Source organism: Peromyscus californicus, unplaced genomic scaffold (assembly GCF_007827085.1).
Source record: "Peromyscus californicus insignis strain IS unplaced genomic scaffold, ASM782708v3 Scaffold_3__1_contigs__length_106647218, whole genome shotgun sequence".
NCBI lineage: Eukaryota > Metazoa > Chordata > Mammalia > Rodentia > Cricetidae > Peromyscus > Peromyscus californicus.
In genome coordinates this window covers 20,551,911-20,578,005 of record NW_026294551.1, presented here as the reverse complement: position 1 = coordinate 20,578,005, position 26,095 = coordinate 20,551,911, and the positions used below count along the sequence as shown (strand labels likewise).

The 26,095-nt window shown below is 45.4% G+C and overlaps 1 protein-coding gene across 2 annotated transcripts; it reads right to left on the bottom strand.

The window, feature by feature from the left end:
- Window positions 1-1,036: 1,036 nt before the first annotated feature.
- Lsm12 (LSM12 homolog) lies at window positions 1,037-26,095 on the bottom strand. 2 transcript variants are annotated; one of them, XM_052757995.1, is made up of 5 exons: window positions 25,874-26,095; window positions 23,978-24,111; window positions 4,885-4,994; window positions 3,360-3,486; window positions 1,037-1,731 (listed from the first exon to the last, which is right to left on the bottom strand). In XM_052757995.1, the coding sequence occupies exons 1-5, from the start codon at window positions 25,995-25,997 to the stop codon at window positions 1,639-1,641; spliced, it is 588 nt and encodes a 195-aa protein (XP_052613955.1). In that variant the 5' UTR covers window positions 25,998-26,095; the 3' UTR covers window positions 1,037-1,638. The 2 variants fall into 2 exon arrangements, with proteins under 2 accessions (XP_052613955.1, XP_052613956.1); XM_052757996.1 differs by having other exon boundaries at window positions 3,372-3,486.

The following is a 26,095-nucleotide window of genomic DNA, read 5'->3' as shown; positions in this document are numbered from 1 at the left end:
AGGCAATCTAAAGAGAGGATGAACTCAGCAGGCACACCCCCCTCTACATTTCAGACCCTTCATTTGGGGACACTAAAGTACGCACAAACCTGAGACATGAATGATGGTTAAAAAAATTTGGGTTTATTGTTTTTGCTAAACAATACTAAAAAAAAAAAAAAAAAAAAAAAAAGTTTTTTCCATTTTGAAGGCAGGGCTTGAATTATTTAATTTTGATCCATTTATTTAATTAAAAGAAAAAAAAAGGGAAAAGAGATCATGGCCAAAAAAAATTAGCCCCACCCTACCCCCAAAGCTCTAGCCAGTCACATGAGCATCACCCACGTCCCACTCAGTGCCTGATATTCAGGTGGTGGCACTCTGCCCCATGAGACTGCCCTGGAGGTGCAGGGGCAACAAGTACCAGTTTCGGCTCTCAGCAGGTTAGTCAAACCAGGCAAACTGGGGGGTTCAAGTCCAGAAATTCTTTCCAGGTTTTCTGCCCATTGGCTGAGCACATACAAACTGTTATTAGCTTGTAAGATTTCGGGGGTAGGGGGGGCAGAAGAGGAGGAGGATGGGAGGAGAGAAACTAGAGGTTATTCAAGCTTTTCCTGGGCTCTGGACACAGACTTAAGAAGGTCAGGGAGATCGAGTCCAGGTTTCTTAGAAGAGAAAATCAGCCCAGTGGAGAAGAGCTGAGATGTGCCATGCCAGCCAGTCCTCCTGCAGAGGCACAGGGAAGGGGCGGCCGACTCCCAGTGGACAGTGAGAGTTGTCTAGTACCATGAAGACAAAGGCAGAGGGAGTCCTGCGGCTGGGACCAAATGTGAGACAGGTACACACAGTCAAAGACCAGAAAGCCCTCGGGACCCTCAGGTCAAATCCCGTCTGCACACTGGCTCTGCAGGGCTGCAGGAGGGCCTCACTGTGAACTAAGTCAAGTTAATCGTCGGGCTCCGGGTGGGAGAAAGGACAACATATTTTTGTTTTCAGAGGGATGAGGTGGGAAGAGTGGCCATGATCTAGTAAAAAGAGACCTGCAAGAAGCAGAAAATACTTAGAGAACATTTTAATATATATTTCCATATATATATTTAAAGTTAAGAAAAATAAAACTAATTCAAGCCATGCCCTGTGCAAAAAAAAAAGAAAAAAAAAAGTCAAGAAAAAAAATGAAAAATGTAAAGTGAGACCTCTGTCTTCTGCTCTGGTCTCAACTTCAGAATCACAGTCAGCTTGTTACTTTTATTTTGGAAGAAAAGATGTAAAAGTTTCTTTCAATCATTCGGAAGGCAAGTATATCCACTTAGAAAAACAGAATGGCAGAACAGACTAGGACAGGAAAGTCACAGGTGAAGGGCGGTGGGAAGGAATTTGCAAAAATAAAACTAACAAGATGACTGTTCCAGAAGGGGCTGTGAAAAGGACATGGTGGGCCGAAGTCCGTTAGTCAAGTAATGATTCAACTTTTAAATTATTCTCTTGTTCTTTTTTTGTTGGGTGTTTGTTCAAGTCTAGGTTTTTTTGAAACACTGGCTCTTTCATAAGAGTCAGCAGGAAATATAGGATCCCTTCCCTCCCCCGGCCTGCCTCCGCCGAAGCCACCACCACCATCTCTGTGGCTGGATGCTGGAAGAGTCCTCCATGTTTGTGGACTCAGGATGACAGGGCAGCCTCCTTCTGTGGTTGTTGAGCTTGTGAACGCTGCAGTATCTTTTGGCTTTCCACATCTCTAAAATGTTTTTCAACCTGCAAGAGACCAAGCAGCCGAGTCAGAAATGGAGAAGGGGGAAGGTCTCTTCCTGCACAATCTAAGCCAGCTTCACATGCCCAGGCCTGGCTGTCTAGCCCATGAGCTATGCAGTTGGCTTTGGCCTTGCTGCTGCCTACTGGCCTCCTCACCTGCAAGGTAGGCTGGCAGGACCCTCTTATTTCAGCCACACTGTGGCAGCTGAGCTAAAACTGGCTTAATATTGTAGCTATAAACTAACACATAATAAAGTAAGGGTTGATTATTACTACCAAAATTCCTCTTTCCTTTCTAACAATGTTAGATTTTGTTTTTATTTTTAATTATGTGTAGTTGTGTGTGTGCATGTGGGGATGTATGTGCACACTGAGTGGAGAGTGCTGGTGCCATAGGTCTTGGATCTACTGGAATTTAGAATACAAACAGTTGTGAGCTCCCTTACATAAATGCTGAGAACAGAACTCAGGTCCTCTAGAAGAGCAGCAAGTGCTCTTAACTGCTGAGCCGTCTCTTCAGCTCCTTCTTTCTGACATAAATGCAGAATAAAAAGCTAATGGAGAGGAAAATCAGTCCTGTTATACTTTATAGATCCACAACAGTGTGGGCCTGAGGGATGGTTCAGCAATTAAGAACATTTGTTTTTGCATAGGATGTAGGTTCAATTCCCAGCATCTACATGGCAACTCAAAGCCAGCCATTCCTCCAGTTCCAGATGATCCAATGCCTTCTTTTGACCTCTATCAGAGCCACACATGCACATGGTACACAGACACATTCACACACACACACCATCACCCAGCTGGATTTTTGCTTTTTCTACAACTGTTATACTTTAGAAAGTAAGGTAGAACCTACACTTTTTTTTTTGGAGACAGGGTTTCTCTGTGTTGCCCTGGGTGTCCTGGAACTCACTGTAGACCAGGCTGGCCTCAAACTCAGAGATCTGTTGCCTCAGCCTCCCTATGGCTGGGATTAAAGGTGTGTAGCACCATTACCCAGCGAACCTACAGTTAAGAACCTGCCTAGCAGCCGGGCATTGGTGGCGCATACCTTTAATCCCAACACCCGGAAGGCAGAGCAAGGCAGATCTCTGTGAGTTCGAGGCCAGCCTAGTCTACAGAGTAAGTCCCAGGAAAGGCTCCAAAGCTACACAGAGAAACCCTGTCTCCAAAAAAAAAAAAAAAAAAAAAAAAAAAACCAAAGAACCTGGGTGGGTGGTGATGCATGTCTTTAATCCCAGCACTTAGAAAGCAGAGGCAGGCAGATTTCTGTGAGTTCAAGGCCAGTCTGGTCTACAGAGCAAGATCCAGGACACCCAGGGAAACACAGAGAAACCCTGTCTTTAAAAACCAAACCAAACCCAACCCACTGGAGCTGAGAGGAACAGCTCAAAGCCTATCCCATTGAATGGTCTAATTCTATAGTCAGGTGGTGAAAGACCCAGGGCTGACTGCTTACTCTATCCCACACCACCAATGTTCCTATCCCCACATCGTTCAAGACACAGCCACAGAGGGGCAGAGGCAGGACTTCCAGGCAACATCATTACTGCAGGAGCACAAATGTCCCGCTCTGGTGAGGACAAGGAACCCTACTCTCTTGAGAGCCCCACAGCTCCTGTACTTACTATTTTTCGTACATGGCTCAGTGCGCTCCCCTCTTTGCCTTTACAATTTTCCACTTGATATGGGGGTGTGATAACAACTTCTTCCATGACTACAATGTTTTTTTCTTGCCATTTACAGTCTTTAATGCTGGAAGGAGAAGAATATAAGTGAATGTGACATCCTGGGGACATCCCATACCTCCCATCTAGTGAAGAACTAACTTTAGAGACAGGCATGGTGGTGCACATCTTTAATCCCAGCACTCAGGAGGCAGAGGCAGGTGGATTTTTGAGTTTGAGGCCAGCCTGGGCTACAGGTCTTGAAAATAAAAATAATGAAAAAAACCCTACTTTCAGTAGGCTGACCTCAAGTTCCCAGCTCACTACTCAGCCAGAGAGAAGCTAACAAACATCCTCCCGGCATTGCTGGACAGGAAAGCAATGACACTAATGTAGTCTCCTACGGAGAGCCAGAACTGTTAGTCTGGACCATCAGGGGCTTGGAGAACCACAGAACATTTGGTGGCAGCCTCAGAAGTTCAAGCCAAATTACAAATGAACAAGCAGACCTAGGCCGCTAGATCTGGCGTAGTGGCCTGGAGAGGCATGGGAGTGGCAGACGCTTGGCTTTCTATCCAGGGTCACATCATAAACAGCTATGGAACTGGTCAACATGTGACACGTATACAAGGGGCAGACCCACCCACCCCTGGCCTAGGGAGAAATACCACTTCTAGAAGTACAGAGGTCTGTACTTTGCCTCCACCCAGCCCCTACCCTCAACCCTGCAAGCTGCATTCCAACTGGCCCCACTCAATTACCAGACAGCCAGACACCTGCCACACAGGAAACTCCATTTGAGTTCACACATGGGGGAATCCCAGGGCAGCTGATACTACTCTACGAGTTCCTTCACATACCTGGAAATGCTCAGATACACCCGGGCCCAGACAGCTCTACTGCCAGCTGCCATCTGTGCACCAGACCCTGGGTGGCTAAACAGGGTAACAGAAGGCTGCAGGGGGGTTGAGGTGGGTGTCAAATGTTCCAGGTTTTCAGCAGTTAGGGAAGCTAGTAGAGAGTTTGACTTCTGCTGTGACAATATGTGTTTCAGGAGGAGGTAAGAAGGTAGCCTTCTGTTCTTCCTAACTCCCTGTGTTTGTCCCAAGGCACAACTAGGGAAAGTGATCCAACTTCCCTTAATACAACCACAGGCTTTAGAGGAAGGGACAGCAACAACAACAAACAAGAAGCTAAACAGGAGCTCTACATCACGGGTTACTATTACCAGGGCCCCTTACAAGACAATCCAACCCAAACAAACTTCTACAGACAAGAAACTCAAAGGACTCATTAGGACCACACTATTCTACTGTGCAAAGGGAGCTCCAAGTGCTGTATCTCTGGATGCCAGTGTGCTGCCAATATGCCACCCAGCTTCCCTGGTACACTTTCAGGAAGACAACCACCCAGAAGCCTTTCATCAGACAAACAGCCAGCCAGTATCAGCTATAGGAAAAGGAACCCCTATGCTCCCACAACTCACGTCTTGTGAATGGTCTGGAAGAGCTGCTGGCCCTCCAGGGAGACGCCAGCGCTGATTGCATAGGCCTGGCTCAGCTTCTCCTCCTTCTCCGTCCGTGCTTTGCTGGCAAGCTAGGGTGAGGGAGAGGAAAGACTCAGTAAAGCATTCACCTTCACTCTTTCCAACTCAGGACCTGCAAACTAAGGAAGCAGGTCAGAAAAGACTGCTCGAGTCAATGTGATTAGAAATCCAGTAAAACAACCAACCCCCAAATACAGAATCTAAACAGTTACTGTGTGCAGTTCCCTGCAAACACCCTCTTTTCCTTTTTTCCTGACGCCTCCTATGTGCCAGACATGTACTGTGCTACCTAAGAGATTCAGCCTGAAGGGCACATGAAAAGAGACCACCACCCTGTAAACAGGAGACAGCTCCAGTGAAAAGGACATGGTGACATGTAGTATGACAGGGTGGGGATGGCTATGGGAAATGATGGCTGGAGATAAACACAGTGCATATATGTCTATTTAAAGAAGATAAAGTACATTCATCCACTACTGTGCTGAAACCTCCGCTGTAGAAACAAATGTGCCACCTTCACAGACAAAGAATTGAGGCACTGATCTTGTCAATCAAGGCTCAGCCTGTCCAGCACCATATGCTCACCTAACAGCCAAGTCTAAAGCACACCTGATCTACCTTCACCTGAGCTGAGGACAGCCCGTGCCCAATCTGCCCTCAGAAAAAGGAATGGCCTCGTGCCTGCTCCTTCACTGCCCCCTGGTGGATCAATCACAAACTGATAAAAGGAAAGTCTAGTAAAATCTGGTGGTCTACTAAAATGTTCAGAATCCTTCTGGCAAGGGTGGGTCAACCTGTATTGTCCCGCACTTTATACTAGTGCTTGCTGGAAAAATTGAGGAGACAAAACAAATGTGTACTACAAGGCAGTTAAGAAAAACAGCAAGAGAATGATCTAAAAGATTTTTCAGTTCCATGAACACAGACATAATGAAGCTGCAGCACACTAAATACACATGCACCAACACACACACACACACACACACACACACACACACACACAGCACTCATAAATACTTAGTGAACACAGACGGGCCGGCCCACTCATGCTGTCATTTTAGCCTCTCCAGAGAAAAGCAGAAAGCATGACGACCCTCTCCTGTGATCTGAAGCCAGAGCTCACCTGGTCTTCAGATATGGACAGACACAAATACGGCGGCAGTGTATTAATTAATCTTGCAGGCCTGGCTGCTCTTCTGGCCCCATCAGGCTACAACTACACAGAGGAATCAATGTACTCTGAGCAAGGCAATCCCAGCTGAAGTGAGAAAGCCTTGGTACTTGGAAACACTGAGTTTCTATGGAAAGAGAACTGCTGGTGTGTATTTTAAGCAACAAGCAGTGCTTTTTCAGGAACCAAGAAAACCCTGGTAACCAACCACGAGGGGTTTCCTTGAGTCTTGCTTTCCAAACAATGTCTCAGAAAATGAAGTCTCCAAAGAAAGAAGGATAAACCAGAGGGCAGTGGCACCTCTGGGAGCTGCTGATGGCCAGGCAAGAGCTCCTTCACTGAGCTATGCTTCATCTCCTGGACAATGGACTCAACTACTCTACCCTATAGGACCTGCAACTAAGCTCTAGGCACCTCCAGCCATCAGTTTACAAGCTGTGTTTTCAAGTCAATCTAAAAAAGACTAGGAATTTGCCTTCAGCACAAAGTTGTACAGTGGGGTCAGTTTCTCTCACAGAGGCCCCAACAAGGCTGAGGCTACAGTATAGTTGGTCTAGTGCTTGCCCGGCAAATATGAGGCACTAGGTTGGTGCACAGCATTGCAGGAACTAGGGAATGGTGACAAAGGCCTGTAATGGCAGTAGGATGAAAAGCCCAAGGTCATTCTAGCAATACAGCAAGTTCCAGGGTAGCCTGGGATAGATCTGTGAGATCCTCTCTCAAAAAAACCCAACCAAGCCAGGCATAGTAGTGAATGCCTTTAATCCCAGCATTCGAGAGGCAGAGGCAGGCAGATCTCTGTGAGTTCGAGGCCAGCTTGATCTACAGAGTAAGTTCCAGGACAGTCAGGGCTACACAGAGAAACTCTGTGTCAGAAAAGAGAGAGACAGAGAGACAGAGACAGAGAAACCCTGTCTTGAAAACAAACTAAAAATTCAGAACTAATCAGGCATAAAAAGATTGGTTCCCAGGCTGGAGAGATGGCTCAGTGGTTCAGAGCACTCACTGCTCTTCAAGATGACCCAGGTTCAATTCCCAGCATGCACATGGCAGCTCACAACTGTCTGTAACTCCAGGGAATCTGGTACCCTCACACAGACACACATGCAGGCAAAACACCAATGCACATAAAATAAATAAAACATTTTAAAAAAGAGCGAGAAGAGACTATTCCCACAAATACAATGAACATGTGTCTCCTCTCCTCAAAACTGTGAGTCAGAGAAAGACAGACATCGCCTTGATCTTCTCTTTATCTGTGTGAGTAAACTCACACAGAACACGGGTCAGTCTTCTTCTGTAAAGCAAATGCCCGTCACTCTCTCACCTCCACTGTTTACCAATGAACCTGCATATGCCCGTGCTATTGTAAACTGATGATACGCTCCAGTTATTCCAAATTAGCAAACTTAAGGTCCTTGACTGAAGACCAGAGAGAACTAATAATAGCTATCCCCAGGGTCAAAGGTGCCAAATGCCTCTCTTGGGCTTGATAGGGTTTTTAGTACATTAAAAAAAAATTCATTGACTATCATCTACCCTAGCTTAATATCAATGCTAGCTGCTGGCTTTGCTACCAATCAAAACAAGCACTAACCAGTCAGCACCTCAAAAAATAAAAAGCGCTCAAGTTTAAAAGCACACCAGGCCGGGCGGTGGTGGCGCACGCCTTTAATCCCAGCACTCGGGAGGCAGAGCCAGGCGGATCTCTGTGAGTTCGAGGCCAGCCTGGACTACCAAGTGAGTTCCAGGAGAGGCGCAAAGCTACACAGAGAAACCCTGTCTCGAAAAACCAAAAAAAAAAAAAAAAAAAGCACACCAGGTTCAGGCAAACTCAATGCATAAACCCACAAGTACCTGTCACTAATAGTATGAGGCTTAACTCAAACCATGCACCTGACCACCTGTACTTGGTCCCCCCTCCCCCACCCCCTTCACTGTGTATCATTCCCACTAAAACAAAGTAACTTCTACAAACCAGAGCTTCCTTCTGAGGCTACTTTATAAGTAGCATCTTGATGTGGGCAAAGGGAAAAAAACAGATGAGCATGTGATACCAAACAAAGCACATCAATAGTAAGTGGCTCTGGGCTGGCAAGACGGCTCAGTAGGTCAAAAGTGCTTGCTGCCACCCCCAGTGACCTGAGTTCAATCCCCAAAACCCACAAGGTGGAAAGAGAACCAGCTCCTGCCAAATGTCCTCTGACTTTCACATGCATGCACATGTGCACACATCTACACACAAAACATGTAAAAAATTAAAATATTTATGCTAACTAGCTCCGAGCCGAGTGATGTAATCAACACCAGAACACAGTCCTTTGTGTGCTCAGTGACATGTGAGGAAAAGGAAGACTGTAAAGAAAACCAAAGCAGTATGTACTTCATCTGTAGCCAGCTGAGCCATCTTATTTCCACACAGCCAAGAAAGCACAGGTGCTGTGGGGACTCCAGAGGGATTCCTTCCTACTGCAAACATTTAACAGACTGAGACAGCTGAAGGGACAAGAGGAGCAGAGCCCAGGAAGAAACCAACCTGCTAGCGTGACCTACTGACTTCACCACGCCACTCTCAGCTTGCCTTCCCTCTGTATTTGGGTCTTGGAAGCAGCTGCCCTTGCAGAAGGGTTAGGAAGCAATACAGCTGCTGTCTGAAATGGCTGCTGTTGCCTGCAAGCCTGGTGTGGACAAAGGGCAGACCAGAGTAGCCAAGAACAACTATCATCCTAAGAAACCTTACTCCTGGCTCTTTCAGATCTGAAGCATGTTCTTAGGACCCCCACCCCCCCTTAAATTTAATTGTTTTTTTGTTTTTGTTTTGTTTTTGATTTTTGGTTTTTCAAGACAGGGTTTCTCTGTGTAGCCTCAACTCTCCTGGAACTTGCTCTGTAGCCCAGGCTGGCCTTGGATTCACAGAAATCTGCCTGCCTCTGCCTCCTGAGTGCGGGGATTACAGGTGTGCGTCACCATTCAGGCAAATTTAACTGATTTTTATGTGTATGGGTATTTTGCCTGCATGTTTATGTTTGTGTACAAGAAGCATGCCCAGTGCTCAGAGGCCAGTTGAGGGTGTCAGATCCCCTGAGACTGAAATTCCAGGCAACTGTGAGCTGCCATGTAGGTACTGGGAATGAACCTAGGTCCTCTAGAGGAGCAGCCAATGTTGACCACTAAGCCACCCTCCAGCCCCTCGGAAGCCCTCAGGATGCAGGGTTTCAGTACACATCCTCAGGCTGGCCTAGAACTTGCAAGCCTCCTGCTTGCTTGAGTGGTGCGGATTACAGAACTGCACTACTAAACCCTCTGGAAAATCCTCAGTCTTAGCTAGCAACAAGCAAGCTCTCAAAGACACCTTCCAAATACCAGTACTTCCACATCACTGTTTCCCAGCCGACAGTTCCAGTAACTACGACTCTGGGCCAGGTGTAGTGACATGTACCTGTGGACCCCAGCTTCGTGGGAGGAAGGTTGAAGTGGTGTCACTTGAGCCTAAGAGTCCAAGGCCAGGCTGGGCAACATGGCAAGACCCATCTATTTAAAATGAGTGCAAGCAATCAAGAGGGACGGAGGGAGGGAGGGAGGGAGAGAAGGACGGAAGGAAAAAAGGAAGGAGGGAGGGGAGAAGAAGATCTCCTTACAATCCTGGACAGCTGGAAACTAAAAACTACAGTTCCCCGTGTGAAGTTGTGTCCCAGAATACATAATGCTGAATCGAATGGGAATGGTAGAGCCAAAGTACCTGGCGGTGAACACTAAAACTCTAAGATCTAACTCTGATGAGAGTTGGTGCCAGGCTATGCACCAAGACATAATAAAAGACTTAATACCCAAATAACCCTATGAAATAGGGACTAAAACTACTTCTATTTCATAGATGGAAAAAACGAAGGCACAGATGACAAGAAAATTGACCCAAATTACCAAATTAGGGTCTAGATTTGAACCTGGGCAGGCTGGTTCCAGAACATTCTATTTTTTCCGGTGCTGGAGACAGGCTGAGGGCGTCGTCACACATGCTGGTAGAAAGCTCTGCCAATGACACAAACCCACTGCCCCGAGCACGTGCTCTTGACCACTGTATTCTACCTAGCGGTTTCACCAGCAAGACTTACCTCAGGGCTAGTGAGCCAGAGCGCTCAGTGGGTAAAAGCCCTTGTCACCCCGTTGACGAACTGTGTGGAGGAACAGAGCAACTCCCTCGAGTTGTCCTCCCACGTCCACATAAGTACTGAATGCTCCAAATACATGCGTACAAATAAAAAAAACATGCCAGGCAGACCTCTGTGAGTTCGAAGCCAGCCTGGTCTACATGAGCAAGATCCAGGACACGCACCAAAACTACACAGAGAAACTCTGTCTCAAAAAACTAAAAATAGCCGGGCGGTGGTGGAGCACGCCTTTAATCCCAGCACTCGGGAGGCAGAGTCAGGCGGATCTCTGTGAGTTCGAGGCCAGCCTGGTCTCCAAAGCGAGTTCCAGGAAAGGCGCAAAGCTACACAGAGAAACCCTGTCTCAAAAAACCAAAAAAAAAAAAAAAAAAAAAAAAAAAAACCAAAAACAAAAAATAGGTCTGGAGAGATGGCTCAGAGGTTAAGAGCACTGACTACTTGTCCAGAGGTCCTGAGTTCAATTCCCAGCAACCACATGGTGGCTCACAACCATCTGTAATGAGATCTGGCACCCTCTTCTGTATACATAATAAATAATTCTTTAAAAAAAAAAAAAAAACTAAAAATAAACAAATAAATAAATAAGCACAGACTTACTTTAAAAAGAAAAATGAAATCTACCTAAACTTTAAAACAGATAAAAAGGAAAACAAAGGAAGAAAAAGCGTGAAGTCTAAGCACACTTGCAATCCCAGCACTTGGAAAGCGAAGGCAGCAGTGTAAGCTTGGCTACAGAGTAAGATTTGTCTCAAAAACCAACCAAACAAGAGAGTGAAATCCAAGGCTGGCTAGAGTTTCAATCTCCAGGATCAACATGGTAGGAGCAGAAAACTGACCCCTTTCACCTCCACACATGCACACACCCCCTAAAATATGAAATAAATTCCTAAAATGCAAAGTTTTTTAAAGTCTAAATTACTATTGAAAACAGTTATAAATTTGAATACATAAGATATTTAGGTACCAGCAAGATGGCTAAGAGAATCAAAGTGCTCGCTGCGAAAACCTGATGACCTGAGCTTGATCCCTGAAATCCATGATGGAAGGAAATGCCCCAAAAGTTGTACTCTGACTCTATACCTACAATCACATACACAAATGCCATACACACAATATTAGTAAAGATAAAATATTCTAGCCATGGGCTGGAGAGATGGCTCAGAGGTTAAGAGCACTGGCTCTTCTTCCTGAGTTCAATTCCCAGCAACCACATGGTGGCTCACAACCATCAATAATGAGATCTGGTGCCCTCTTCTGGTCTGCAGGTGTACATGCAGGCAGAACATTGTACACATAATAAATAAATAAATCTTTAAAAAAAAAATATTCTAGCCAGGCAGACGTGGCACACACCTTTAATCTCAGCACTTGGGAGGCAGAGGCAGGTAGATCTCTGTGAGTTCAAGGCCAGCCTGGTCTATCTACAAAGTGAGTCCTAGGACAGTCAGTAATGTACACAGAGAAACCCTATCTCAAAAAACAAAACAAAAATAAAATATTCTGCTTGTCTGTGGTAGAGCACACCTGTAGCCGTAGCACTCAGGAGGCAGAGACAGGTAGATCTTTGTGAGTTTGAAGCCAGTCTGGTCTACAGAGTGAGTTCTAGGAGAGTCAAGGATGTTACACAGAGAAACCCTATCCAGACAAACAAACAAAAATTATGAAAAGAGGAACTAGAGTTGAGTGCAATTAACCTCACTACTTAAAAAAAGGCTGTGAATCATATTAAGAGCCAGGATGCACTGGGCAACGAAGTGATCCAATCTTAAAAATAAGGTGTCTCAGCGGGCAGTGGTACACGCCTTTAATCCCAGCACTCAGAAGGCAGAAGGAGGCAAGTCTCTGTGAGTTCAAAGCCAGTCTGGCCTGGTCTACAGAGCAAGTTCTAGGGTCAGCCATGGCTGTTACACAGAGAAACCCTGTCTCGAGAACAAACAAAACGTATCTATAATCCTCTTTGTTGTTGTTGTTTGTTTTGTTTTGGTTTTGGTAGACCAGGCTGGCCTTGAACTCACAGAGATCCGCCTAGCTCAGCCTCCCAAGTGCTGGGATTAAAGGCGTGTGCCACCACTGCCCTCCCCTCTATAATCCTTTTAGCTGAACTACTAAACTAATGGATTCTGGGGAGGGACAGTAAAATTGCCTTCAGTTGTGTATCAAATGATGAACTCACCAGACGCCATCAATAGTCCCAAACTACAGGAATGAGAAGACAGAGGTTGGAGTGAGAATAGAATACTGTATACATAAATGAAAATGTCAAACAACAAATTAATAAAACAAAAAAAAATTTTACAGAGTCCAAGATGATGCCAAGAAAAGCCCTACAAACACAGCAGTCCACTTAGAAAAAGTAATAAATGGGGGTAAGGTTGTTCTTGTAAGATCCAGTTGCCACCAGGAGGTGGTGGCGCACACCTTTAATCCCAGCACTCGGGAGGCAGAGGCAGGCGGATCTCTGTGAGTTCGAGGCCAGCCTGGTCTACAGAGTGAGATCCAGGAAAAGGCGCAAAGCTACACAGAGAAACCCTGTCTCAAAAAACCAAAAAAAAAAAAAAAAAAAAAAGATCCAGTTGCCTACAAGCCTCTTTTCTGGAATCCAAGAGAACTTCCATGACTTCACAGTCAGCCAGGTCTACAAAACAAGACCTTGCTGAAACCCCTGAGTAAGGCTGCTGACAACACTTCCCTCTGCAGGGCACTCAATAACCCGCTTTCTTTAAAATGAACAACATGTCTGTGAAGAAGCATTCAAAGACACAGAGTCTGTGACAGAAAGCCATTTCTTTCAGCTGATAAGAACAGGTACGTCCCTCAGAACCACCAGTTCTTTCTTGAAGCTCCAAGACCAGAGCAAGGCGTAACGTTCAGTTGCATTAAGTGCTTCCTTCACTGTAATGAAAACACTACAAATCCAAGTTGCTAGAGGATACTGTAAAATGCAGACTGCAATCACAGGATAGGCAATCAGATTTCAGTCAGTCAATATACATTACAGGCAGAATTTTATCTTTAATTAGTTTAAAACAAAAACACCATGTCAGCAAAGCCAACAGTTTTTGTCATCTGTAATTATATCATAAAACATTCAAAGATGTAAGAAACCACTGCAGCTCCTGAGTATTGACAGTAATTTCTGAGTCCTAAGATTCTGAAACCATGGTTTGTTGTCGAAAACCTACCCTGTGTCTGTCAGAGAGAGAAACCCAACTGGAATGCAAGCTGAAACTGACCTCAACCATTTCTCTCAGAGACCGTCTGCTCAAACACAGCCATCTCACAATGTGACCATTCAAGCTCTGTGAGGAGGTCAGGACAGCAGGTGAGCTCCAGAGCACCGGACAGATAGTAGACATTATTTTAACATTACGAGCAGAGAAGCCGGCTTGTGGGCTATTTCTAAAAAAGCTATCTAATCCAGTCCTTCCTTTAGCCAATGAGCTCACTGCTTCTCCCTTCCCCTTTTCTTACACGTCTTATTGCATGCTTGAGATATACAATATGTTATTTAAAAAAGGACCACTCCAGTGGCTAGGTTCACACATCCAAACCGACTTGGTGGTGCACAGCTGTAATCCTGGCCGTAGACAGCTAACGCAGGACAGCCACGGGTCCCGAGCCAGTGTTCTGTGCTTCCTCCCCCAGAAAACAGACACCGGCTTTTAACAGTCCTTCTCCAATGCCTCCTGTTTAGCTCAGTGACAGACAAGATAGACAAGTTGAGCAATGTCGTTTGTTTGCTAAGGTCACATATGAGGAGCCTCTACTAAGAAGCTCATTATGCCAAGGGTCCATGAATCACAACTAGGAGCCAAATCCAGCCAACTACCCACCTGAGATAAATTTTACTGGAGCACAATCACAGCCATCTGACAGGAGTCTACAAAGGGAACACTGACTAGTATTTAATATAGGATGGTCCACAAAGCCTACGAGAGTGACTGTCTGGCCCTTTACGGGAAAATGAGCGTTGCCCCCTTTCCTATGCTGTTATTCCCACTCATTCTTGTTACCATGGATCTCACCAAGTTAATGTACCTGAGAGGGACAGCGCGCTTAGCATGTTCAAAGGCCTGGATTCAATTTCCAGAATACCTCTCAAAAATGCTACCGTCCCTCAATACTCCCAACAAATGTGAGATTCCTCAGGGCAAGATAAATGTCCTAATCTTCCTGACATTTCCCGGTACCTGAAAAGGAGGAAGAACAAGAGAGAAGGTGGACAGAACCAATCACAAAGCTAACAGGTCCCAGCAGTTAAATGATTTATATAGTCACTCAATTCCTTAGCAGTTCTTCAGAGCAAGGCACACACATCTAATCCCAGCACCTGGGAGGCTGAGGCAGCAGGACAGCGAGCTGGAGGATGCCTCGGGCTTTATAAGAGACTCGTGTCCCCACCTAAAAAGAAGAACACAGTTCTTCAAGCATTCCACATTCTACCGCGCCATACTTTTGGTATAGTATGTGGATCCTTTCACTTTCCATCTCCAGAGCAATTTCTGGCATTTCCCTAAGCTAGCCTAGAAATTCTAGTGCTAGGATGAACTACATCACCTGTTCTTTGCCAGAAACCTAAGCCAACAGAACACCCTCTCAACACTGGAAGCAATACCACCACTGGAGCCGCCATAAAATCCATCCTTTGAACTACCACCGCTGGGTCAGAGAGGTGACTGCAATACTTTATGGCCCAACTCTGTCAATCACAGTGGCTCACAATTTGTCTTTTCCTGTGGACAGTGGTTCTTCGTCACACCCTATGATGCTGAGAAGGCCCCTTGGTAATTAATGGCCTAAGGAGGGCCATGGAGTTAGCTGGCTGCCATGCACTGTAGGCCAGGCTGAGTTCCAAGCTCTCGTCTGGAGCAATGGCTCCTCTACCACCCTTCTGTCAGGGTGACTCTAAAGTCTGAATGACAAAAAACTGACCTTCAAAGAACCAGTGGTTCGTTTTTTCTTTTGTTTTTCAAGACAGGGTTTCTCTGTGTAGCCTGGACTGTCCTGGAACTCTCTCTGTAGACCAGGCTGGCCTCAAACTCAGAGATCCACCTGCTTTAATCCCAAATGCTGAGATTAAAGGTGTGTGCTGCCACAGCCGGGCTAAACCAGTGTTTCTTAAATGGCAGTCAGTCTCTACCTGCTTGACACTTAACATGCCCCTTGCCATTCAGCAGCACAGAACTGTTCCTCTCCACTTCCCAACTGCATCTCAAGATATACCCATGACAGCATCTCCCAGAACCAGGTACATAGCCTATTGGTAGACTCACACCTAGGACTACAACCCTGAATACTCCTCTAAAAATTATGGCCTCTAGGAGCCAGGAAAGTTATATCCCTTCCCACATAGACCAAACACACATACAAAGAGATGGGTGTGCATGTGTGTGCTTGCGTCATATGTGGAAGGCCCATGGACTTGATCCCAAACACTGGCATAAAAATACACACTCGGGGGCTGGAGAGATGGCTCAGAGGTTAAGAGCACCGGCTGCTCTTCCAGAGGTCCTGAGTTCAATTCCCAGCAACCACATGGTGGCTCACAACCATCTGTCATGAGATCTGGTGCCCTCTTCTGGCCTGCAGTCATACATGCTGTATACATAATAAATAAAATAAATCTTTAAAAAAAAAAAAATACACACTCATGCTGGGGCGGTGGTGGTGCACGCCTTTAATCCCAGCACTCGGGAGGCAGAGGCAGGAGGATCTCTGTGAGTTCGAGGCCAGCCTGGGCTACAGAGTGAGTTCCAGGAAAGGCGCAAAGATACAGAGAAACCCTGTCTCGAAAAAACAAAAACAACAACAACAAAATACTCCTAACTAAACAGAGGGTGACCAGGGACATTACCTGTGACTCTCCTTGGTATTAACACCATACCTTAACACATTAGTGTCAAGATATAGTAAAGGGGCAGGGCTGGAGAGATGGCTCAGCGGTTAAGAGCACTGGCTGCTCTTCCAGAAGTTCAGGGTTCAATTCCCAGCACCCACATAGCAGCTCACACCTGTCTGTAACTCCAGTTCCAGGGTTTCTGACACCTCACACAGACATACATACAGGCAAAACACCAATGACCATAAAATAAAAATAGACTATATAATTAAAAAGATATACTAAAGGGAACTGCTAATGGGCTAGGTTCACAAATAGGTCACAATCTAGTAACTATCAACCACCCAGGAATTTACTCAAACTTGGGAATTTAACCATCAAACCACCAGAAAATTCTAAGATTATGTTGAATCTTAGCTGTGAAGCTGGTAAAAATTCAAATAAAAATTAAGACAATTTGCCCTTCATTGTGATAACATACTTAAAGTTTCTTTTTTAAAAATCTGTATTTTCCATATTCTCAGCTTTGCCCCCACCATCAGATCTAGCTCCAGATTCTACGTTTATTCATTCCACACCATCACCGGGGCTGATAAGCAATCTGAAACTCTTCTCTTCTGGTTCTCTTGGTCACTCACTGATGATTAGTCATGAAAACGGGTCCGAAACAGAGCTGAAAAGGCTGACAAACCAGTCAGGGAGGTGAATACGTAACTTCTCTATTACCCATGGATTTCCATTTCCCATTTGTTTCTTTTTCCTGCGTCTGTAACATCTGTAGAAAGTATTTTCTAACACGCAAAGATGTTAAGAGATTTACATCAAATGTAATGCACTGGATACATTAAATTTCCAGGCATGTACAATCTGTAGCCCATGGGTTGCACGTGTCCCAGGACAGATAGAAAGTGGCCCCAACACATATGGAGATGATGTCATATCACAATGTCAAAAGGTTGGACACCTGACATAAACACATACGCTGGCCTTGGCTAGGTCAAGTTTCTCAAGAATTCCGCAGGCTTGTGGAAAAGCACAGCTGCCTAGGTTCTCTAGTGTGCACTCTGACCTCCAGTGCTCGGGTGACTGTTGGATGAACTATGTCGAGTGATGATAACACTGTCCAAAAATCCCTGCTAGCTCTAGTCACCAAAGGAAAAAGTCTCTATCCTTTATGCAGTGTTTGTGGTAGCCAGTACAAACTCAATACTCTTCCTCTTGGATAATCCTCGATCTCTAACTGAATGACAATAACATCAGTGCTCTCAGCCATCTTCCCTTTGACACACAGTTCCCTTTCCTTGGTCCCAACATCCACTTTGGGAGACCAAACCTGGTGCTGCGGTGTATACCTATAATCTTATCACTCAAGAGGATGAGCCAGGAAGATTATGAATTCCAGGCCAGACCATCTTAGGCTACACCGGAAACTGTACCAAGAGGGAGGTGGATGAGAAGGCTAGAGATGTAGCATGCATGAAGCTGTAGATTTGATTCTCCAGCACCCCTAAATCAGGCAGGGTGGCATATACCTGAAATGCTAGCACTTGGAAGATAGAGGCTGGAGGACCAGAAGTTTGTTTTCTTTTCTTTTTTTTGGTGTGTGTGTGTGTGTGTGTGTGCGCGCGCGCGCGCGCGCGCGCGCGCGCGTGCGCGTAAGACAGGGTTTCTCTGTGTAGCTTTGGAGCCTGTCCTGGAACTCAATCTGTAGACCAGGCTGGCCTCAAACCCAGAGATCCACCTGCCTCTGCCTCCCGAGTGCTGGGATTAAAGGCATGCTCCACCACTGCTCGGCTTGAGGACCAGTTTGAGAGTCACCCTCAACTATATAGTGGGTTGGAGGCCAATCTGGATTACATGAAATCCTGCCATTTAAAAAAAAAAAAAAACTAGGCAGTAGTGGTACACACCTATAATCTGGAGCAGAGGCAGGCAGACCTCTGAATTTGAGACCAGCCTGGTCTACAGAACAAGTTCCAGGATAGCCAGTACACAGAGAAAGCCTGTCTCAACAATACAAAAAAACAGAGAAAACAATAATGAGCTACAATGGTGAATAATCTGGACCTCATTTACAACTGGCTTTGGTATGTTCTTGTACTTTTATTTGAAAGATTCTATCAGGAAATTCTGAACACTGTAACAGGGTACAATATTACCACAGAGAAGATAAAATTACATTCAAAGAGGAGTCACTCAGCAGTCCAGCACTTGCCCAGCATTCTCTGGGCCCTAAATTCAAACTCCATTCCCCCCCAACCCCCAAGGACATTCAAGACTTCTACCTTCTACAATTCCACTGTCATCTCAAAACTTCCTCTTCTATCCCACTGCTAAGGCTAGACGTAGACGGAAGGTCTAGTGACCTGCTAATCTAAAGCAAACTGGCTCATTTCCCGAAGTCGTTAGTTTATACCTTCTCTAATTGAGCTATTATTAAGTATTTCCTTTGAAAGTTCACCTCTTCCATTTCCTGCTGGGTTTGTGCAAACAGCTATCTGGTTTACATCAACAGGCTGACTTAGGTAGAGAGAACTTACTACATCAGCAAGATGAGCCAGCATACCAGAGGATCTCCCACTGAAGTTGTTAAGTGCAAAACAACACTCTGCTTCCCAGACTATAAATTCCTGAGGCCCTGCACTGCACCAGCTTTCTTCCAGCTTCTCAGAGAACATTAGTTCCTTCCACATGCTAAACAACCCTCTAACATCAGGAAACTCCAAGCCCGTGCTCTTAGAAATGAGACAAATTTGGGGAAGGCGCGATAGTGGGGATCAAAATCAGTGTATTTCGGAGTGTGGTAGCATACATTCAGCTTGAGAGACAGAGGTAGGAGGAGCTCTATGAATTCAAGGCTTGATCTACATTGCAAGCTCCAGGCCAACCAGACAATACAGTGAGACTCTGGCTCAAAAAATAAACTAAAAGCCAGGCAGTGGTAGTGCACGCCTTTAAACCCAGCACTCGAGAGGCAGAGACAGGTGGATCTCTGTGAGTCTGAGGCCAGCCTGGTCTACAGAGCGAGTTCCAGGACAGGCTCCAAAGCTACACAGGGATACCCTGTCTCAAAAAAATAAAAAATAAAATAAAATAAAAACAAGCCAGGCAGTGGTGGCACACACCTTTAATCCCAGCACTCGGGAGACAGAAGGAGGTGACAGAACTCAGGATCTCTGTTGAGTTCGAGGCCAGCCTGGTCTACAAAGTGAGTTCCAGGACAGCTAGGGCTGTTAACAAAGAGAAACCTTGTCCCGAAAAACCAAAAAATAAAATAAAATAAAAACAGCAGTGCCTTGTGCATGCTAGGCAAGCATTCTACCTCTGAGCTACACACTCAGTCCAAGAACTTTCCATGTCACTCAAGCAACATGTAACAGCCACTCAGACTGTTTTGAGTAACAGCCCAGCAGGCAGTCCTATCTGAGTCAGTCTCCAAGGAGGAAAGGCAAAGTACCCTGCAAGGTCGGTTTGAAAGGAAAGCAGACCATTCATTCATAAACACCTCAAATGAAATGAGTTCAGAGACAACCAAACCCCTCAACTAATTTCAGTTCCTGACTTCTCTTCCCAGCATATCTTCTCCAAAATAGGCAAGCCAACTGTACAGGTCTAAGAAAGAGTTCTAGCCCAGCAGTGGTGGCGCTCGCCTTTAATCCCAGTACTTGAAAGGCAGAGGCAGGCAGACCTCTGAGAGTTCAAGGCCAGCCTGGTCTATAGAGCGAGTTCCAGGACAGCCAAGGCTACACAGAGAAACTCTGTCTCAAAAAAAAAAAAGAGTTCTGGTGCTCCCCAAGCTAGAAATTCTTGCTGCTTTTTTATAAAAGTGGGTAAACAACCGGTTTTAACAATGCTGGTAAATAATTAAGACTAACCAGCAAAGTCTAGTGGTGACGCATGCCTACAATCTCAGCACTTGGGAGGTTAAAGCTCAGAAGTTCAAGGTCATCCTGAGCTAGAGTGAGCTTGAGGACAACCTGGGACCCATGAATTCCCATCTCAAAAGATCAAAATAAATTAAAAAAAAAAAAAAAAAAAACTCAAAACACTGAATAGCAGAAAGCCAAAACTAAAAGCAAAGCTAATCCACAAACTAACCTAAACAAGAGCTGCTACAATTTAAGGTTAAATACCAAAAAAATTCTTCCGTGTAATGGTGCACGTATGTTTATGTGCTCAAAGATTTGTTTCTCAGAAGTTCCCACATAATAGTACCACACACTCCCATCCTTCTAAATGGTGGTACTTGGTCATAAGGACGGGAATCTCTTTTATCTTTTTATTCTTTAGTATCTTTTGAGAAAAATCATCTCCTTTCTGATAATCATTACGATTTACTAAGGTCCAGGGGAGAGATATTTCATAAATACAGAAAGTAACAGCTGCAGATCTAACACCCTGGGAATAAATCACTTCATTCAAATCTTTTAAAATTTCATGTGCTATAACAGAAGGCCACCCAAAGAGCTCCAATATTCTGATAGGAAGCATCTGACTAAGCCAGGGTTTTAAACATCTACAAGCTTCAAAAACTGGGACAGCCAGAATGTAACTATCCTTGAGATGAAACCTAAGACCCTTCCAAACCCGTCCTTAACCATGACTTAAAAAAAAAAAAAGAAAAAGGGAAAAGCGGCATTTCCCTGGAATCTGACAAGAGAACTCCAGCCCTCACTCTCGGAACTCCACCCACTACCCTCTACTGCGCTGCTGCAGCTGTCCAGGTGTCCAGGCGTTTCCCTGCTGTGCTGAACTGCAGCAAACACGCCATTCCCTCGAGAGGGAGGTAAGAGAACACACATTATCACACGACTCCTCTACAGGAAAAACTTCCACACCAAGCCAATCCCAGACAGCTGCTACTAAACTGGTCATAACTCCCCCAACAAGTCGTCCATTAAGCACCTACTCTGTGCAATACACCCAATGGTGAACCTAAGTGTACTCAATGGTAGAGTGCTTGGCTAACACACAAGAACCTGGTACTAAAATAAAAAAATCACCAGTATTGCTTCAAAAAAAAAAAAATAAAAGTGAACCTAACAAAATTTGACAAAACAAATATTTGACAGTAAGTAACATAAAACTCTAATTACAAAAAGGCTACATATAAGTAACTTTGGGGCACAGTTTACCTAGGACACATCACTCTGTACCTGATGTCCAACTGTTAAACAAAAGTACCTCCTTTACGCTCAAAAAATGTCCGCCTGTACTCTAAGCTGTTAGGTGAGAAGGACAAGCTATCTCGAGAAGGACCAGGGCAGACAGACTGCTTTAGGCCGACTGATCAGAGGCTCCTTGAACAGGTGCAGCTTTATTTAGTCCTGATAGTTAAGTTCCCATATATTCTGGAAGAAGAGCATTCCAAGTGGAGGAGACAGGACAGGCTCTGGCAAGGCGAGATGGGTGGGTATCACTCCTGATCAACATTTTGTTTGACTAACTGAGGAGTCAAAAGATGTGACTTGGGGTTCCCATAAATCAACATGGACATGCAAGATTAAAATATCTTCAACATCTGAGAGGTGTCAAACCTCAAAATTAAATATGAAGACAAAAAAAAAGCCCAATGCAATGTCTTTCAAAGGTTTTTTTGTTTTGTTTTGTTTGTTTCTGGTTTTTTTTTTGTTTTATAAGGGCTTTTGTTTGTTTTAAGACCAGGTTTTTCTGTGTAGTCCTGGCTGTCCTAGAACTCACTTTGTAGACCAAGCTGACCTCAAATTCACAGAGATCCATCTACCTCTGCCTCCCAAGCGCTGGGATTAAAGGTGTGAGCCACCACATCTGTGTTATGGCTTTAAAATTTTTTTTTTTTTTTTTTTTGGTTTTTCGAGACAGGGTTTCTCTGTGTAGCTTTGTGCCTTTCCTGGAACTCACTTGGTAGCCCAGGCTGGCCTCGAACTCACAGAGATCCGCCTGGCTCTGCCTCCCTAGTGCTGGGATTAAAGGCGTGCGCCACCACCGCCCGGCTGGCTTTAAAATTTTTAAGTCATGAATCTTGTTAAAGTCTGAAACACTCCTAAATCTTCACCCATTGTACAAATACCCATATCACATAACTCCAGGTCAGTGGGCAATACCCCGTACAAACTCCACCACCACCAAAAATTAACATATGGACTCTAGGTCTAAAAAAGGATGAGAGCCGGGCAGTGGTGGTGGTGGTGGTGGTGGTGGTGGTGCATGCCTTTAATCCCAGCACTCAGGAGGCAGAGGCAGTCAGATCTCTGTGAGTTCAAGGCCAGCCTGGTCTACATAGAGAAACCCAGTCTCAAGAAACCAAAAAAAAGAAAAAGAAAAAACGGGGAGGGTGAAGGGGAAAGAGGGAAGATGGATCAGTTGACGTGCTTGGTACACAAACAAGAGACCATAATTTCAATTCCTAGGACCCAAGTAAAAGGCTGGCTGACATAGCTTTGGACTCTCTGCTCTGAGGAGGAAAGACAAACAGAACCCTAGAGTTCTCTAGCCAGCCACTCTGGCTGAATCAGCGAGTGCCAGTTCAATTAGACCCTGTCTCAATAAGTAAACGAAGAAGTGAAAGAGGAAGAAGTCCCACGACAACCTCTATTCACCCGAGTCCCCTTTATAAAGGCAAAGGCAAGCTCTCAACTCTATCTGAGTATTAAGATTAGGCTAGGTAAGGGCTGGAGAGATGCTTTCGTGGTTAAGAGCATTTGATGTTCTTCCAGAGGATGCAAGCACCTGCATCAGATGGCTCACAGCTGCTGTCACTCCAATTCCAGGGGATCTGACGCCCTCTCCTGGCCTCTTCAGTCACTTCAACACATACGGCACACACATACACAGAATAGGCTGGACATGATGACGCACGCCTTTAATCCAAACACTTGAGAGGCAGAGGCAGGTGGATCTCTGTGAGTACAGGGCCAGCTTGCTCTATATTAACAAGTTTCAAGCCAACCAGCGATACACAGTGAAACCCTGTCTCAAAATAATGAATAAACAAGTCAATAAATAAATAAATTATTATTATTATTTGAATGTACTATTATTATTTGTATACTGTTCCAATCTAGAATTTGCTATGTAAACCAGACTGGCCTTGAATTTGCTGTAATCCTCTTGCCTCTGCATCCTGCATGCAAGGATTACAACCATGCCCAACTTTCAAGATACATGTATTTTTTCCCTTTGTGACAAGGTCTCATGTATTCCAGGCTGGCCTCAAACTCATTCGGTAGCTGAGGATGACCTTCCACTTCTGAACCTCCTGTGTCTACCTCCCAAGTGCTAAGATTGCAGGCATGCACCACCAAAGATATTTCTTAGGGTGCAACAAAGATATTCAGAAATAAAGGGGAAAAAATTATACAAATATACATTAGAAAAGATACCAAGCCAGGTATAATGATGCTCACTCATAATTTTAGCACTTAAGAGGCATAGTCAGAAATATCTGAGTTTCAAATCATTATTACTAAGTCTACATAACAAGTTCAAGGCCAGCCTAGGCTACATAAGACCCTGTCTCATATAAACCAAAGGAAGGCTGGGGAAAGAGCTCAGCTGGTGAAGTGCTTATGTAGCATGCAGGAGGACCTGTGTTTGATCCCCATCATCACAGACACTACTTATGGTAAAACATGTCTATAATCCCAGCACTTAGGAGGCAAAGTCAGGAAAATCTGAAGTTCAAAGTCATCCTTGGCTATATATTAAGTTCAAGGTTAGCATGGGATATATGAGAACCTGTCTCAAAAAGGAAAAAAGAGAAAGCAGTCCCTGCCCCACCCAAGAAAAAAACAGAATAAGCAATGTATATATCACCAAAAGTCAAAGAGACCCCTTTCCCAAAATTTTAGACAGAATTGTTCTTGGAATCCTTACCTTACTAACATTGAGTGAAGCTAGGGGAGGAGGGGTTTCTGTTCGATCATTAATTATTTCCACTTCTGAAACATACTGTAAATTTATAAGCAAGATGTCTGCATGGTTGGGCTTTCCACTGGAAGAGGGACATTCTGGTGAGAAAATAAAGTTAAGGAAAATAGGACAAAGGCACATCATCGCACAAGGAGTATAGCAAAAAATGCAGACTGATAGAAGACAAGCAAGCCCCAAAGAAGTCCTTGCTCTCTTCAAAATCTCCCCCATTACCTTGCTTCTGCCCAAACACATAACCAAAAGATCTCAAGCTTTTCAAAGTCATGTACAGACAGAAACTGAAAGCCTTGAAAGGGTTTCTGTCACTTTCTCTCTATGGGTTTGATGGAGAGAAACGCAGTTTTAATGCTGTGTATGCTGTTTGTCTTGCACTTAGAGCCACAAAGGGTCAGTGCTTTCAGGTCTAAGTTAATACTCAGTGTCTCCCTGTATCTACAGAGCGCTTCTTACTCGCTTAGATTCCATGCTCTTCTTTCTTCAGTTTCTGTTCCCCACTTAAAATTTCCCATTTTTCAGAGGCAAAAAGTACACTATTTGGGAAGGAAACTACCCAAAATGACACCTAGTTCATTCATCCATCCATCCATTTCCCAACCATTTACTGAGATCCTTCTGTGTGCCTGGTAAAAGGAGAGTAAGTCTTCCTTTTAAGACTCTCCCAACTAAGCCACCGAAGAAAGAGGTTTTAGGCCAAGTATGATCTCTTGTTTTTAAAATAACACAAGATAAAAGGACTGTTCTTGCAATTCATTTATGAAGAAATCTTTCTGAGCCAGAAATCGACAACTCATCATTAAATTAATTAAAAGGCAGCAGACTTCTGTAAGAAACTTCATTTTAAAGACAGAGGCTACCTTCTCCTAAAAATAAGTAAGTGGTAACTCAAGTAAGCCCACCTGTAGCTCAAATAAAGGGGGAAGTAGTGGTACATTTATTCCAACCAGGAAGTGTTTTGTTTTCCAGCAGTGAGTTTGCAGGAGTAATTCAGAAATCACTTTCACCCCAAGGGAGTAGGGCCACCTCCTCCATGCAGTTTAACATTGGTACTTTAAAAAAGGAGGGCATTACTATGGAAAACGGAGGACTTCCATGTATTGAACTGAACAGGAGCCCACACTGTCATACATAAACCCCCGAAAAACGTGGCAAGTCCTCTCTGGACCAGGATTCCAATTCCAACACCCCCTAAACAGCAATTTTCAAATGACTGAGCACCTCACAATCAGCACACACACCCCACACACACAATGACACCAAGCATACACGACTCTAACAAAATTAGCCACCAGTTCAGAATACAAAATCTGTCCTGCACTTCCTACCCCAAAAGTGGCAAGGGCCATTTGGTCACCATCCCACCGCCCTTTCTTGAACCAAATCTCCTCAGCAGACAGCCCACTCCTAAAGTCCATACCCTTGCCCTACTAGCAGCTCCTGACCCTACACACCCCTTCCCATAACATTTTATCCCTCCCCAACTCCATCCGGGCTCCACTCCCCAGCCCCCTTCCCACCACTCCCCCCTCCCTTAATCACTGAGTCCCCTTAACACACCGTTCCCTCCCGAAAACCCACCCGCGTGTCAAGCCCCGCTCCACCCACCAACCCTCGGCAAGGGCCCAGCTCTCACAAGGGGTGGGAGACAAGGGTCCCCCAAGTGGACCGAAAGGCCCGCGGGAGGGGGAGGGGAACTCAGGGCCGTGCGCATGCGCCCGGGGCGACGCGGTAGCCGGTCGCCCCTAGGCCGAGAGGGCCCTAGCTGCCGCCGCCGTCCCCCCGCCCCCCACCACCGCACCTACACGCCGGCCCGGCCTCGGGGGTCCACGCAGAGAAGGATACTTAGAGCCAGCATTTTGGACTGGTAGTCGAAGGCTACCACCTCGCCCTGCAGCCGCTGCTCCTGGCACGTCCGGCACGACACCTGGCTCCCAACGCTGAAATACTCGCCCGGAGGAGCCGCCATCTTGGGAGAGCAGCCGCGGCCGGCGGCGGCGGCGGCAGCAGCGGGCGAAAGCCGGGCCCCCAGCAAGCGCCGCGCCGCGACGCACGGGGCGTGCTGAC

Bases quoted from the DNA above. Each gene is read 5' to 3' on its own strand.
- Lsm12 (XM_052757995.1), bottom strand. From the start codon at position 25,997: ATGGCGGCTCCTCCGGGCGAGTATTTCAGCGTTGGGAGCCAGGTGTCG. The intron at 4,995-23,977 runs GTAAGGATTCCA...CCCTCACCCTAG, and splicing joins CTTCACTCAATGTTAGTAAG to CTTGCCAGCAAAGCACGGAC. The intron at 1,732-3,359 runs GTAAGTACAGGA...GGTCTCTTGCAG, and splicing joins TGAGCCATGTACGAAAAATA to GTTGAAAAACATTTTAGAGA.